Source organism: Uranotaenia lowii, chromosome 2 (genome assembly GCF_029784155.1).
Source record: "Uranotaenia lowii strain MFRU-FL chromosome 2, ASM2978415v1, whole genome shotgun sequence".
NCBI classification, from domain to species: domain Eukaryota; kingdom Metazoa; phylum Arthropoda; class Insecta; order Diptera; family Culicidae; genus Uranotaenia; species Uranotaenia lowii.
Genome location: NC_073692.1, coordinates 433,681,930 through 433,695,265, shown reverse-complemented (window position 1 = coordinate 433,695,265; position 13,336 = coordinate 433,681,930). Strand labels below are relative to the sequence as shown.

Sequence of the window (13,336 nt, the reverse complement as noted above, 5' to 3'; positions counted from 1 at the left end):
TTATGTATTATTTTTGTCACTTTTACATTTTTTTATGTTTTGTAATTTTTATAATTTTAATATGTACCTATGTTATTGTTTTATTTTTTTAAATTTTTGTCATTTTTTCTTTTGTTGTCATTTTTGTATTCATGTTAGTTTTTTAATTCCTTTAATTCTTATTTTTTATGCATTTTTTATCATATTAGTAATTTCAAAGATTATTTCATTTCTATTATTTTGCCAACTGTTATTTTCGACATTTCTTTATCACTGCAATGATTGTATCCTATTTCTGTAGTTTTGCTAATCGTTTTCATATTTTATTTTTTTATATTTTTGTCATTTTTGGAATATACACACATTATATTTTTGTGATTTCAGTTATTTGTGTCATTTTCGGCATTTCCGTCATTTTTTAAATTTTAATGTTTTTTTTTTGTATTTTCATTTGTTTAATTTGTCATCCATGTTGTTTTGTTCACTGATAAATTTGAAATTGATATTCATTTATTTTATTTTTACCATTCATGTCAAATGTTTTGTCGTTTTGTCATTCTAATTTTTTATTAATCCGTCATGTTTATCTATTTTATCGTGTTTTTTTTTTTTGTTATTTTATTGAAAATAGCTGAACTTGTATTTTTAGAACAACGCAATAGATGTTCAAAGTCAAATTTTTAATGATCTGCAATAAGTTTTTACGAAGTCTTCCCATTTATATCTCAAAATAACTTACCTGATTGCGGTTTTGAAAATGCTGTCTCATTATCATTGTATCATTCCTCAATCCTATAAAAGGCATCCGATATTCTTCTTGTTTTCTTATTGGTCGAATTGTGGGAACTAAGAATTTAGAAACTACCTACATTTCTTTTCAAGTTGTAGGACCCATTTCCGAACTAAACCTTTATTCTTTCTGGACCCCAACAGATTTCAAATTCACCGGATCACTCGCATAAATACTTTCAATCTAACCTCACTTCTTCAAGACATTGATTTTGTCATGCGACCACATTTTTTCAAGCAATTTCGCAATTTTCGGCATTGGTGTGAACGCATTTTTTCTCCAAAACACACGCCACGTGTCGCGCAATATAGTCGTCTTTTCCCAGTAATTTTAAAAGACGTTAAATTTTCACAGATCCGAATTCGAGCCTTGACGGATAATTTTCTTTTACGTTACGTTTTCACTAGGTCACCGAGAATGAAAAAAAAACACGTGCTTTCGTTTTTTTTTGGAAGCACAGGTGACATGTACACAGGTACACTTTGTAAATTACCTGATTTGGAATTCTAACTGTTACCGGAAGATTAATACACATGTTGTCCCGATCCCGGTTATGAATCACTTTCTCGGATTAAAATTCACAATTATTTTTCTCCTGGTACTAAAAATGCTTCCAATTTACCTGATATTTGAGATTAGATTAACGAAAACGTGTTGTACTGCGATGAATTGAAATTAAACGAGTCTACGATTACTTCGATTACCTACCAATGTGCTGAAAAAGTGTACCTTGTTATACAATTATACGATTTTTGGAAAAAAATTGGTCATCTGTGTAGATTTATGGATCTACAATTTTCTGCATGAACAATTCAAAAAGAATTATTGATGCCTAAAAAATATCCATATCCGAGGATCTCCCGAACAATCTGGAAACTCATTTTATGAGTACCAAATGGAAGGAGTGATTATTTTTAAACCATTTAAACGGCGAAGCGGGCGAACGTGTTTGCGGATCATCAAAACAAATGCATTTGTTGCATTTCCATGGCAACTTCCTTCAAAAAGTGATCTATTCATAACAAATTAAAAATTGCGCTGATTTTCTTGCACTTAATTTTTGTTTACTGGTGAGTACAAAAGTCTAAAGTGTATATAAAATAAACTTTTGGAGCATTATCACAGGGCGAATATATATACTCAATAGAACCTACTCCTCAAATCGATACGCTATGTGCATTATATGAAATTTTCATTGTTTATTTTTCGTACATGATTTCTGTTCAAAATTTCTTTGCGTTTCGAAAAAACAATTGACCGTAACTTTCTTTTTTCCAGGAACATTAATGTTTAAAGATGGACCATGCCGCCAAGCCAACATTTAATCCGATCAAAAAACGTATAATAGTGAAATCAACACATGTGGGCCAATGCAGGCTTTGTTTGCGAATAATATCGCCGAAATTAATGCATGAGATCAGAGCAGCGACTCATAACCTGCAGCGTAAAATTATAGATGCTGTTGGCGTCAGTACTCACGAAGGAGATAAGCTGAACAAAATTTGTAACAATTGTTTCAATATTGTGGACATGATTCACGCTTTTCGAAGGGCTTGCCTCAAAACTAATGTAATCCATTCGGAAAAACTATTGCTTCTTGATACCGGAAATTGGACGAGTCTAGAAAATCAGAAAAAGATAACCGATTGTCATGATTTGGTAAAGCGACACAGTACTCAAATCGATTGCCTCTATGACTATTCTAAGGCTGGAAGCGACAAAGTCGAATCATTACCTGCCGAAAGCAAACCACCCAATATTAAACAGATTCAGTCAGAAGTCGAATCATTACCTGCTGAAAGCAAACCACCCAATATTAAACAGATTCAGTCCGATAGCGATGAAGATGGATCCGACGCGATCGATCACAGTCTAAACGAAACGAAAAGTAGTTTAGACTCGTGGACTTGGACACAACCGGTGCATCCTCTAATCACTAACAAAAACCAAATAGTGCATTCTCAAATAAATTACATTAAATACAGGAAACAAAAACGAATAGACGAAAAGCGCATAGTATGTGAGATCTGTGGACTGGTAATCGATAAACTAAAATATGAAACACACAAAAATCGACACCTTAATAAAAGACCCTACACTTGTAAATTTGAAAACTGCAATTTATCCTTTTTTGCGATGGTTTCACTCAAACGTCACCGAAAAACGGTACATAATGCAAAATTTTTCGAATGTTCAATATGCCTCAAGAAGTTGAAAGGAAGTGTTTATTGGAAGCACCAACAGATACATCGTGGGGAAGGAAAAGTTACATGCAAAATATGTGGAAAAAACTATTTCAAGTATGATATTTTTTCATCCTTAAATTTTTGTAAGATTTCTAATGATTTCTTTTTAGGCACTATTATAAAACTCACTTAGCAACACACACGGGGGCATTGCAATATCAGTGTGATATCTGCAAGCAGAGGTTCCTCACGAAACAGAACGTGCAAGTGCACCGGAAATCGAAACACAAAGATGCGCCAGATATCGATTACAGCAAGTTGGTCACGACAGATTGTTAGCTGCATCGAATTACTTAAATCGAAATTAAGAATAAAATTATTTTCATATGACTTGAATGAGAGTCAACCCATCTCATTAGATGGAATATAAACAGAAATTAGATGTGATAACCACTACTAAAAATTAAAAGATAAGTTTTCGACATACAAATTACGAGTCAAAATTATGTACTGTATATTCTGGTTCAATGCTTACATATGTGGAGGTACCGGAACGACACCCATAGGCGGCGGAGGAACCGGATTGAACATCGGACGTCCAGCCATCCGCATATTGGGGGGTGGGGGTGGAATGATCTTCGGCTCAAGTTTGAACGAAAATTGCAGGAAAAATTGTTTGGTGTCCTTGTTCCAGTGGGTCCAGAATTTGCCTTCCGTCTTCTCGACCTCCCGCGAGGGCACTTTGAACGCAATCGTTTCGTAGGGTTCTGCTGCGAACAGCAAGTATTGCCATTTGCGATCCGGGGGTTCGATCTTTTGCTCGTATGCGGACATAAAACGGTGACGCGGAATTATACCATCGGTTATTTCCGGATAGTCAATTTGAAACAGCAGTGATTGTTGGCCATTGTCCGAGTCCCTCTGTTTCGTCACACGATAACCGGGACGACCGATTTTAACAAACTTTTTCGGTTCGATTCTCGGCTTCTCCGGTTGCATACTCGAAGGGGCCTCTTTGGCCTCCTTGGCAGCACGTCGAGCCAGATTGGCCTGATGCTTCTTACCTTGGGTATGGGCCAGGTAGCTTCCCTCATTGTTGTGCAGTGTCAGACAAAGCTTACATTCGTAGGATCCTAAATGGTTTTTCATAAAGTAGGGATCCTTATTGAGGTCGATTGTCTCCAGCGCCAGCTGCCGGAGACGCTCCCGCCGATCTCGATTGCTTTCGGACCACGAAGCTACCCCTCCGCCACCGGTTTTCCCACCAGGCCGGTTCTGGAAATCCATCTCGGCAAAAGCGGCTAAAACAAGTGTGTTACCAATCAATTACCAAAGACAATATTTGTGGAACATAATCTATACTTACCGTGAACAGATTTCGAAACAAAATTACGGCAAAATCCACAAAATTATGCGAAAATGAAAGCGTTTCAGAGCGCCCCAAAAATCCGAACAAATCTGACAACAAACAAACACTCTAGTGAAAATTTAATCAAATTTATGGTCAGAATGCTCCCAAAAAGGAATTATTTTCAAGCACACTGAAACAAAAAAAAAATTATGGGGTAAACGTGCCTTTGAAAGCCACGAAGCTACAATACAGACGAGATTGAAGTTTCAAAACCTAGCTATTAATCAATAAATTCGATTTATATAAAAAAGATCAACACTTCGATATGATTGGGAAGAATTATTTTAAAAAGTGTTTATTGAACCGGCAATATTTGCTCTGTCATTTTTGTCATTTTTGTCATTTTTGTCATTTTTGTCATTTTTGTCATTTTTGTCATTTTTGTCATTTTTGTCATTTTTGTCATTTTTGTCATTTTTGTCATTTTTGTCATTTTTGTCATTTTTGTCATTTTTGTCATTTTTGTCATTTTTGTCATTTTTGTCATTTTTGTCATTTTTGTCATTTTTGTCATTTTTGTCATTTTTGTCATTTTTGTCATTTTTGTCATTTTTGTCATTTTTGTCATTTTTGTCATTTTTGTCATTTTTGTCATTTTTGTCATTTTTGTCATTTTTGTCATTTTTGTCATTTTTGTCATTTTTGTCATTTTTGTCATTTTTGTCATTTTTGTCATTTTTGTCATTTTTGTCATTTTTGTCATTTTTGTCATTTTTGTCATTTTTGTCATTTTTGTCATTTTTGTCATTTTTGTCATTTTTGTCATTTTTGTCATTTTTGTCATTTTTGTCATTTTTGTCATTTTTGTCATTTTTGTCATTTTTGTCATTTTTGTCATTTTTGTCATTTTTGTCATTTTTGTCATTTTTGTCATTTTTGTCATTTTTGTCATTTTTGTCATTTTTGTCATTTTTGTCATTTTTGTCATTTTTGTCATTTTTGTCATTTTTGTCATTTTTGTCATTTTTGTCATTTTTGTCATTTTTGTCATTTTTGTCATTTTTGTCATTTTTGTCATTTTGTCATTTTTGTCATTTTTGTCATTTTTGTCATTTTTGTCATTTTTGTCATTTTTGTCATTTTTGTCATTTTTGTCATTTTTGTCATTTTTGTCATTTTTGTCATTTTTGTCATTTTTGTCATTTTTGTCATTTTTGTCATTTTTGTCATTTTTGTCATTTTTGTCATTTTTGTCATTTTTGTCATTTTTGTCATTTTTGTCATTTTTGTCATTTTTGTCATTTTTGTCATTTTTGTCATTTTTGTCATTTTTGTCATTTTTGTCATTTTTGTCATTTTTGTCATTTTTGTCATTTTTGTCATTTTTGTCATTTTTGTCATTTTTGTCATTTTTGTCATTTTTGTCATTTTTGTCATTTTTGTCATTTTTGTCATTTTTGTCATTTTTGTCATTTTTGTCATTTTTGTCATTTTTGTCATTTTTGTCATTTTTGTCATTTTTGTCATTTTTGTCATTTTTGTCATTTTTGTCATTTTTGTCATTTTTGTCATTTTTGTCATTTTTGTCATTTTTGTCATTTTTGTCATTTTTGTCATTTTTGTCATTTTTGTCATTTTTGTCATTTTTGTCATTTTTGTCATTTTTGTCATTTTTGTCATTTTTGTCATTTTTGTCATTTTTGTCATTTTTGTCATTTTTGTCATTTTTGTCATTTTTGTCATTTTTGTCATTTTTGTCATTTTTGTCATTTTTGTCATTTTGTCATTTTTGTCATTTTTGTCATTTTTGTCATTTTTGTCATTTTTGTCATTTTTGTCATTTTTGTCATTTTTGTCATTTTTGTCATTTTTGTCACTTTTGTCACTTTTGTCATTTTTGTCATTTTTGTCATTTTTGTCATTTTTGTCATTTTTGTCATTTTTGTCATTTTTGTCATTTTTGTCATTTTTGTCATTTTTGTCATTTTTGTCATTTTTGTCATTTTTGTCATTTTTGTCATTTTTGTCATTTTTGTCATTTTTGTCATTTTTGTCATTTTTGTCATTTTTGTCATTTTTGTCATTTTTGTCATTTTTGTCATTTTTGTCATTTTTGTCATTTTTGTCATTTTTGTCATTTTTGTCATTTTTGTCATTTTTGTCATTTTTGTCATTTTTGTCATTTTTGTCATTTTTGTCATTTTTGTCATTTTTGTCATTTTTGTCATTTTTGTCATTTTTGTCATTTTTGTCATTTTTGTCATTTTTGTCATTTTTGTCATTTTTGTCATTTTTGTCATTTTTGTCATTTTTGTCATTTTTGTCATTTTTGTCATTTTTGTCATTTTTGTCATTTTTGTCATTTTTGTCATTTTTGTCATTTTTGTCATTTTTGTCATTTTTGTCATTTTTGTCATTTTTGTCATTTTTGTCATTTTTGTCATTTTTGTCATTTTTGTCATTTTTGTCATTTTTGTCATTTTTGTCATTTTTGTCATTTTTGTCATTTTTGTCATTTTTGTCATTTTTGTCATTTTTGTCATTTGTCATTGTCATTTTGTCATTTTTGTCATTTTTGTCATTTTTGTCATTTTTGTCATTTTTGTCATTTTTGTAATTTTTGTCATTTTTGTCATTTTTGTCATTTTTGTCATTTTTGTCATTTTTGTCATTTTTGTCATTTTTGTCATTTTTGTCATTGTTACGGCCGAAAATGTATCCTCCAACCCCTCGATTTCTGACGGTTCACCGAAGGACATGGATGGCAACCCGGCGGGAATGGATTAGTAGAAACATACGATCAAAACAAAGATAAAACGAATCAGCGTGGTTAAAGCGTGTTGAACAGTTTGCCAGTCGTGCTTATTGTGCGGAAATTGTTTAAAGGCTAGTTAAAATACTACAGAATACCAAATTGTAAGTCAGAATCCATTATTATACAACCTGTAATTTCATTAAAATATAAAATTAGCTTTTAGCTTATCAATTGCTGAAAAGAGGGTGTTTTTCATCTAACATAACCTAGTCACAGACAACGCCGTGACAATCTAAAAGAATTTGTTGCGACTACACGTATTTTTGACCGCAAAATATGCCACGAAAACCGAAAAAGAGCTGCAATGTCTGCACCAAACCCGATAGTGATCGAATGGTAGCTTGCGACAAATGCCAACGTTGGTATCATTTCGAGTGTGTTCAGGTTGGAGACTCTGTCGCAGAGCGCTCATGGTTTTGTCCCCTGTGCGATATTGATAAAACGGCTGAAGCAACGACCATGAATCTCAGGAAAGATGATGACAGTAAATCGCGCATATCCCAGGCGAGTACCTCCACGTCAGTTAAAGCGGCTAAAGCTGCTCTGGAGCTGCAACGTCTGGAGGAAGTCAAGCAGTTGGAGATGAAGCGGATCAACAATGAGTTGGATCAACAAAGGCAGGAAGCCGAGCTAGAAAGGAAACGGCTCGAAGAAGAACGGAAAAAACGTGAAGAAGAACATGCTCTAGAAAAAACACAGATCGAGATCGCCAAGCGCCAACAGGAAGCCCTGAAGAAACTGGAGGAAATGTATTTGGCGGAGAAGTACAAAATCCTCCATGCCCAGATCGACGAAACCAGTAGCCAGAGAAGCGTCCTCAGCTGTTCCAGGAAATCAAGAACCGATGAATGGATTGAACGTCTACCGGTTATACCAAATCCAGTAACAACGGACAAGCCACTGATGCATCCTTCCAGTGAAGATAAAATCCCGAAAAATGGTCCTGAAAATAAAGGTAATCAAGCAGTTACACATATCCCCATCCCGAAACCGTCAGTATTGCCCCGGGAATACAGTACTCCTATAATAAGAAATAGGGCCAACGATGGTCAGCACGGATTCCCAAATGAATCTACCATAAACCCGGAAATAGCGCTTCAAAATCAGGAAGGCTGCTCGGAAAGAAATCGAGTAAATAACGAACAGTGGAATACGGTGAGCAACAGAGTCCTCACTAATGCACAGATAGCTGCGCGACAAGCTTTCCCTAAGGACTTGCCAACATTTACGGGAAACCCGGAGGAATGGCCCGTTTTCTTCCGCTGTTTCAAAAATATCTCACAAGAGTGTGGATTGTCAAATACAGAAAATCTTATCCGACTTCAACGCAGCCTGAAGGGAGATGCACTAGAAGCTGTGCGAAGCCATCTATTGGAACCTGAAATGGTGCCCTGCGTGATAGAGACTTTGCAAATGTTGTATGGTAGGCCTGAAATATTGCTCTCTTCGCTTCTCACTAAAATTCGAAACACTCCAGCTCCGAGGGAAGGAAAGTTGGAAACACTCATCATGTATGGTCTAGCAGTCCAAAACTACTGCAACCACATCAAAGCAGTAAAACTTGAGGAGCACTTTTCAAACCCCATGCTGCTACACGAGTTGTTGGAAAAACTTCCATCAGACTATAAAATGAAATGGGCAGATTACAAGGATGGAGCTCAAGCTGTCGATTTGAAACTTTTTGGGCAGTTCATGCATGAAATAGTGAGGAAGGCAAGTACGGTCACCTTCCCGAGCAGCTTCAAGACGACAAAACCGGAAGAAAATCGAATCCGAGGAGGCACAACGAAACCGAAGGGTTATTTGCATCACAGTGACACGAAGTCTTCGGAATACAAGGGTGGTCAATCCCGCAGTGTAAAGGTATGTCCAGCTTGCGAAAAGTCTGGTCACGATGTGGAGCTCTGCGGTAAGTTTGTCAGTTTGTCTGCAGACGAACGTTGGCAGGTTGTTCGTTTGCACAATTTATGCAAAAGCTGCTTGAAAGATCACAATCCATGGCCATGTAGGCGCCCCAAGGAATGTTCTGCAGAAGGTTGTCGTGTTCGTCACCATCCCTGGCTTCACCTTCCGCCATCTGGTCCAAGTCCTCAAAATTACCATAGGGCCAACTCCTCGATAATCTATTGTATCATTCCAGTTACAGTTTATAACGGGTCCAAATCTATTGACACGTTTGCTTTATTCGATGAAGCATCCGAGGTAACGATGATCGAAACTAATCTTGCCGAAAGTCTAAATCTAGGCGGGACCTTAAATCCGTTACACCTTAAATGGACGGGCAATGTAACCCGGATTGAAGAGAACTCACGCACTGTAGATGTTGCGATATCTGCTAAAAGGAAACTGAAGAAGTTCACTTTAAAAAATGCTCGAACAGTTGAAAAACTTGAGCTGCCCGTACAGTCAATTGATTCGAAAAGTCTCGCTGAGAATTATCATCATCTTAGGGGATTGCCCATAGCTGATTACGACTGCGCTCGTCCCCAGATCCTCATTGGCCTTGAAAATATCTATCTGGGTACTCCGTTGAAAGTTCGAGAAGGAGTGCAAGGACATCCGACCGCTACCAAAACCAGACTTGGATGGTGCGTGTACGGAGGCGTTTCCGTACAGCGTAATTTTAACTTTCATCACACTGTTCTCAGCGGAGTAACAGAAGAAGATCGTGCACTATACGAACTAGTGAAGGAATACGTCATGATCGATAATATTGGAGTGGTCGTCAGTCCAACAACATTGGAGTCGAAAGAAGAGCAGCGAGCACGCATTCTACTTGAGTCCACTACTCGTCGTATATCTGGTGGTTTTGAGACGGGCTTGCTATGGAAGACCGACGACATAAAGCTACCAGACAGCTATCACATGGCTGAAACTCGTTTACGGTACCTTGAAAAGAAAATCTACAAGGATTCACGGCTCGTTGAACGCGTCAAGAATCAAATTGCTGACTACCTAGCAAAAGGATATGCTCACAAAACGACACCATCCGAACTATCCTCAGCGGACCCGGCCAAAGTCTGGTACTTGCCACTCGGCATTGTTACAAATCCCAAGAAGCCGGAGAAGCTCAGGCTCATTTGGGATGCATCGGCCCGAGTCCAGAACATTTCCTTCAACTCGATGATGTTGAAAGGGCCTGACCTCCTTTCGTCATTGCCAGCTGTTCTCTATCGGTTCCGGACTCGTCGGGTGGCGATTTGCGGTGACCTGAAGGAAATGTTCCACCAAATCAAAATAAAGGAAGATGATAAATCTGCACAGCGATTCCTTTGGAGGGATAACCCGTCTGATAAACCAACAATTTATACGATGGATGTAGCTACATTTGGCGCGGCTTGTTCGCCTTGTTCCGCCCAATATGTTAAAAACATCAACGCTTACGAATACGAACAGCAATTTCCAGCGGCGGTTGAGGCTATAGTTTATGGCCACTATGTAGACGATTACCTAGATAGCAGAGACAATGAAGAGGAGATTATTAAGCTGATCAAAGACGTGAAGTTTGTGCATCAACAGGGTGGATTCGAAATCCGCAATTTTCTGTCGAATTCAGCGTACGTGTTGACCGAAATTGGTGATGAAGGTTTTCCTGAAACTAAAGATTTAAACCTGACAGTTCAAATGAAATCTCAGTCCGTTTTGGGCATCAAGTGGTTGCCAGAGAGTGATCTGTTCACATTCACACTGAATCTTCCTAGTCTAGACCCAGCTGTACTTGATGGCTCAATTCGCCCGACAAAACGGCAAATTCTAAGGACAGTAATGAGCCTGTATGACCCACTTGGTATGTTGGCAGCGTTTATTATTCATGGGAAGATCGTCATCCAAAGTTTATGGAAGTTGGGCTGCATGTGGGATGAGCAAATCGACAATTCTTCATTTTTTTATTGGAAGCGATGGACTAGCATGTTTTGTCACCTGGGTGACATACGGATTCCTCGAGCTTACTTCAATACCGCCATTCCAGAAAATTGTCATCCAATCCAGCTACATACATTCGTCGATGCAAGCGAGGAAGCGTATGCTTGCGCAGCATACTTTCGCTTCTACGAACGAGGTGCTCCACATTGTGTACTCGTAGGAGCGAAGGCCAAAGTTGCTCCGGTGAAACCGCTTTCGATACCCCGACTCGAGCTTCAAGCAGCAATTCTGGGAATACGTTTAGCAGATTTTATCCAGCGGAATCATCAGCTATCCATCTCTAAAAGATTTTTCTGGACGGACTCGGCGACCGTGCTCCACTGGATCCACTCCGACGCTCGCAAGTATAATGCTTATGTTGCATGTCGTATCGGGGAAATATTGACATCCACTGAGATCGCTGAGTGGAAATGGGTCCCAACGAAAAATAATGTAGCCGATGAAGCGACTAAGTGGGGACAAGGCCCGTGTTTTAACGTAAACAGCCGATGGTTCCGTGGACCAGAATTTCTCTGGGATCACCTAGAATCCTGGCCAGAACAAAAGTGGAAACCATCTAACGAGAACGAAGAAATGCGGTCAACATGTTTCCATCACCAGATGGCTTTGGAGTTGGTTATCGACATAGCCCGCTTTTCGAAGTGGGAACGGCTACTACGAACTGTCGCGTACATGTTTCGCTTTGGCATGCCCAGAAAAACAGCTGATCAACCCATTGGCGTTCAACCTATAGAATACCTTGAGCAACAGTTCCTGAAAAAGGCTGAGCTTGCCTTATTTCGTATTGCTCAGCGAGAATCCTTTCCTGATGAGTTGGCCGTGTTCGAGAGAAGCAGAAATGGAAAGCCTGCGGGGGTGGTGCCGATCACCAGTCCGCTATACAAATTATCAGCGTACATCAGTGAAGAAGGAGTGGTTAAAATGGACGGTCGTATCGGCGCCGCCCCCAACTTGCCGATCGAAGCTAAGTACCCTATAATCTTAGCTAAGACCCATCCATTAACCTTTCTTATTGTAGATTATTATCACCGACAGTTCCTGCACCACAACGCCGAAACAGTCTTCAACGAGCTTCGTCAACGCTTTTACGTACCTGGGATGCGAAGATTAATTCGTACCGTCGCCAGCCGGTGCCAATGGTGCAAAGTTTACAACAAGTATCCGGTTCAACCCAAGATGGCACCACTACCGAGAGCCCGCCTGGTCGCCTTCCAGAGACCTTTTTCTTACGTTGGTCTTGATTATTTCGGACCCCTGATGGTGAAGGTCGGCCGCTCTCACGTAAAACGTTGGGTGGCACTTTTCACGTGCCTGACCACCCGAGCAATTCACATGGAAGTTGCCCACAGCTTATCTACAATGTCCTGTAAGATGTGCATTCGTAGATTCATCGCTCGCAGAGGAGCTCCCATAGAGATTTATTCTGATAACGGGACTAACTTCCGAGGTGCCGCAAATGAGCTTCGTGCCCAACTACAGGACATTAATCAACAATGCGCCACATCGTTTACAAACGCTAATACAAAGTGGTACTTTAACCCCCCAGCATCGCCACACACCGGTGGTGTATGGGAAAGGCTTGTTCGCTCGGTAAAAACAGCGCTTGAGTGTTTTTACGACGTACCGAGAGTTCCCGATGAAGAAACATTTGAAACCATTATTCTTGAAGCGGAAAGTATGGTCAACAGTAGACCCTTGACTTACATACCATTGGAAACCTCGAATCAAGAAGCGCTTACACCCAACCATTTTTTGCTGGGAAGTTCAAATGGGGTCAAACAACCGTCGCAAAATCCAACAAGCGCTCTTGAGGGTCTCCGTAGTAGCTGGAACCTGGCCCAACTTATTCTTGATGGCTTTTGGAAACGTTGGCTGAAGGAGTACCTTCCGACGATTGCTAGACGCACTAAATGGTTCACAGAAACCAAACCGATCGAGCCTGGGGATCTAGTTTTTGTGGTCGACGACAAGAAACGGAACAGCTGGATCCGAGGCCAAGTTGAGGAGATCGTTCCGGGGAAAGATGGGGTGGTCAGGCAAGCACTTGTTCGAACAAACGCTGGTACTATTCGCAGAGGTGTCGGAAATCTAGCCGTTATTGATGTCATTAAGGATGGTGAGACAGCGGATGCTAAAGCTGAAACCTCGCCTCACGGGGTGGGGAATGTTACGGCCGAAAATGTATCCTCCAACCCCTCGATTTCTGACGGTTCACCGAAGGACATGGATGGCAACCCGGCGGGAATGGATTAGTAGAAACATACGATCAAAACAAAGATAAAACGAATCAG

At 38.4% G+C, this 13,336-nt stretch overlaps 3 protein-coding genes across 3 annotated transcripts; 2 read left to right on the top strand and 1 right to left on the bottom strand.

The window, feature by feature from the left end:
- The first annotated feature begins 1,704 nt into the window (after positions 1-1,704).
- LOC129744971 (zinc finger and SCAN domain-containing protein 31-like) lies at positions 1,705-3,409 on the top strand. Its single transcript, XM_055737795.1, has 3 exons — positions 1,705-1,839; positions 2,048-3,069; positions 3,126-3,409. The coding sequence occupies exons 2-3, from the start codon at positions 2,066-2,068 to the stop codon at positions 3,292-3,294; spliced, it is 1,173 nt and encodes a 390-aa protein (XP_055593770.1). The 5' UTR covers positions 1,705-1,839; positions 2,048-2,065; the 3' UTR covers positions 3,295-3,409.
- Positions 3,410-3,430: 21 nt separating this feature from the next.
- Positions 3,431-4,453, bottom strand: LOC129744972 (splicing factor 3A subunit 2). The gene is made up of 2 exons (XM_055737796.1): positions 4,322-4,453; positions 3,431-4,256 (listed from the first exon to the last, which is right to left on the bottom strand). The coding sequence occupies exon 2, from the start codon at positions 4,240-4,242 to the stop codon at positions 3,487-3,489; it is 756 nt and encodes a 251-aa protein (XP_055593771.1). The 5' UTR covers positions 4,243-4,256; positions 4,322-4,453; the 3' UTR covers positions 3,431-3,486.
- A 2,944-nt stretch (positions 4,454-7,397) lies between these two features.
- Positions 7,398-13,298, top strand: LOC129743530 (uncharacterized). The gene has a single exon (XM_055735569.1). The coding sequence runs from the start codon at positions 7,398-7,400 to the stop codon at positions 13,296-13,298; it is 5,901 nt and encodes a 1,966-aa protein (XP_055591544.1).
- The last annotated feature ends 38 nt before the right edge of the window (positions 13,299-13,336 follow it).

Bases quoted from the DNA above. Each gene is read 5' to 3' on its own strand.
- LOC129744971 (XM_055737795.1), top strand. From the start codon at position 2,066: ATGGACCATGCCGCCAAGCCAACATTTAATCCGATCAAAAAACGTATA. The intron at 3,070-3,125 runs GTATGATATTTT...ATTTCTTTTTAG, and splicing joins TGTGGAAAAAACTATTTCAA to GCACTATTATAAAACTCACT.
- LOC129744972 (XM_055737796.1), bottom strand. From the start codon at position 4,242: ATGGATTTCCAGAACCGGCCTGGTGGGAAAACCGGTGGCGGAGGGGTA.
- LOC129743530 (XM_055735569.1), top strand. From the start codon at position 7,398: ATGCCACGAAAACCGAAAAAGAGCTGCAATGTCTGCACCAAACCCGAT.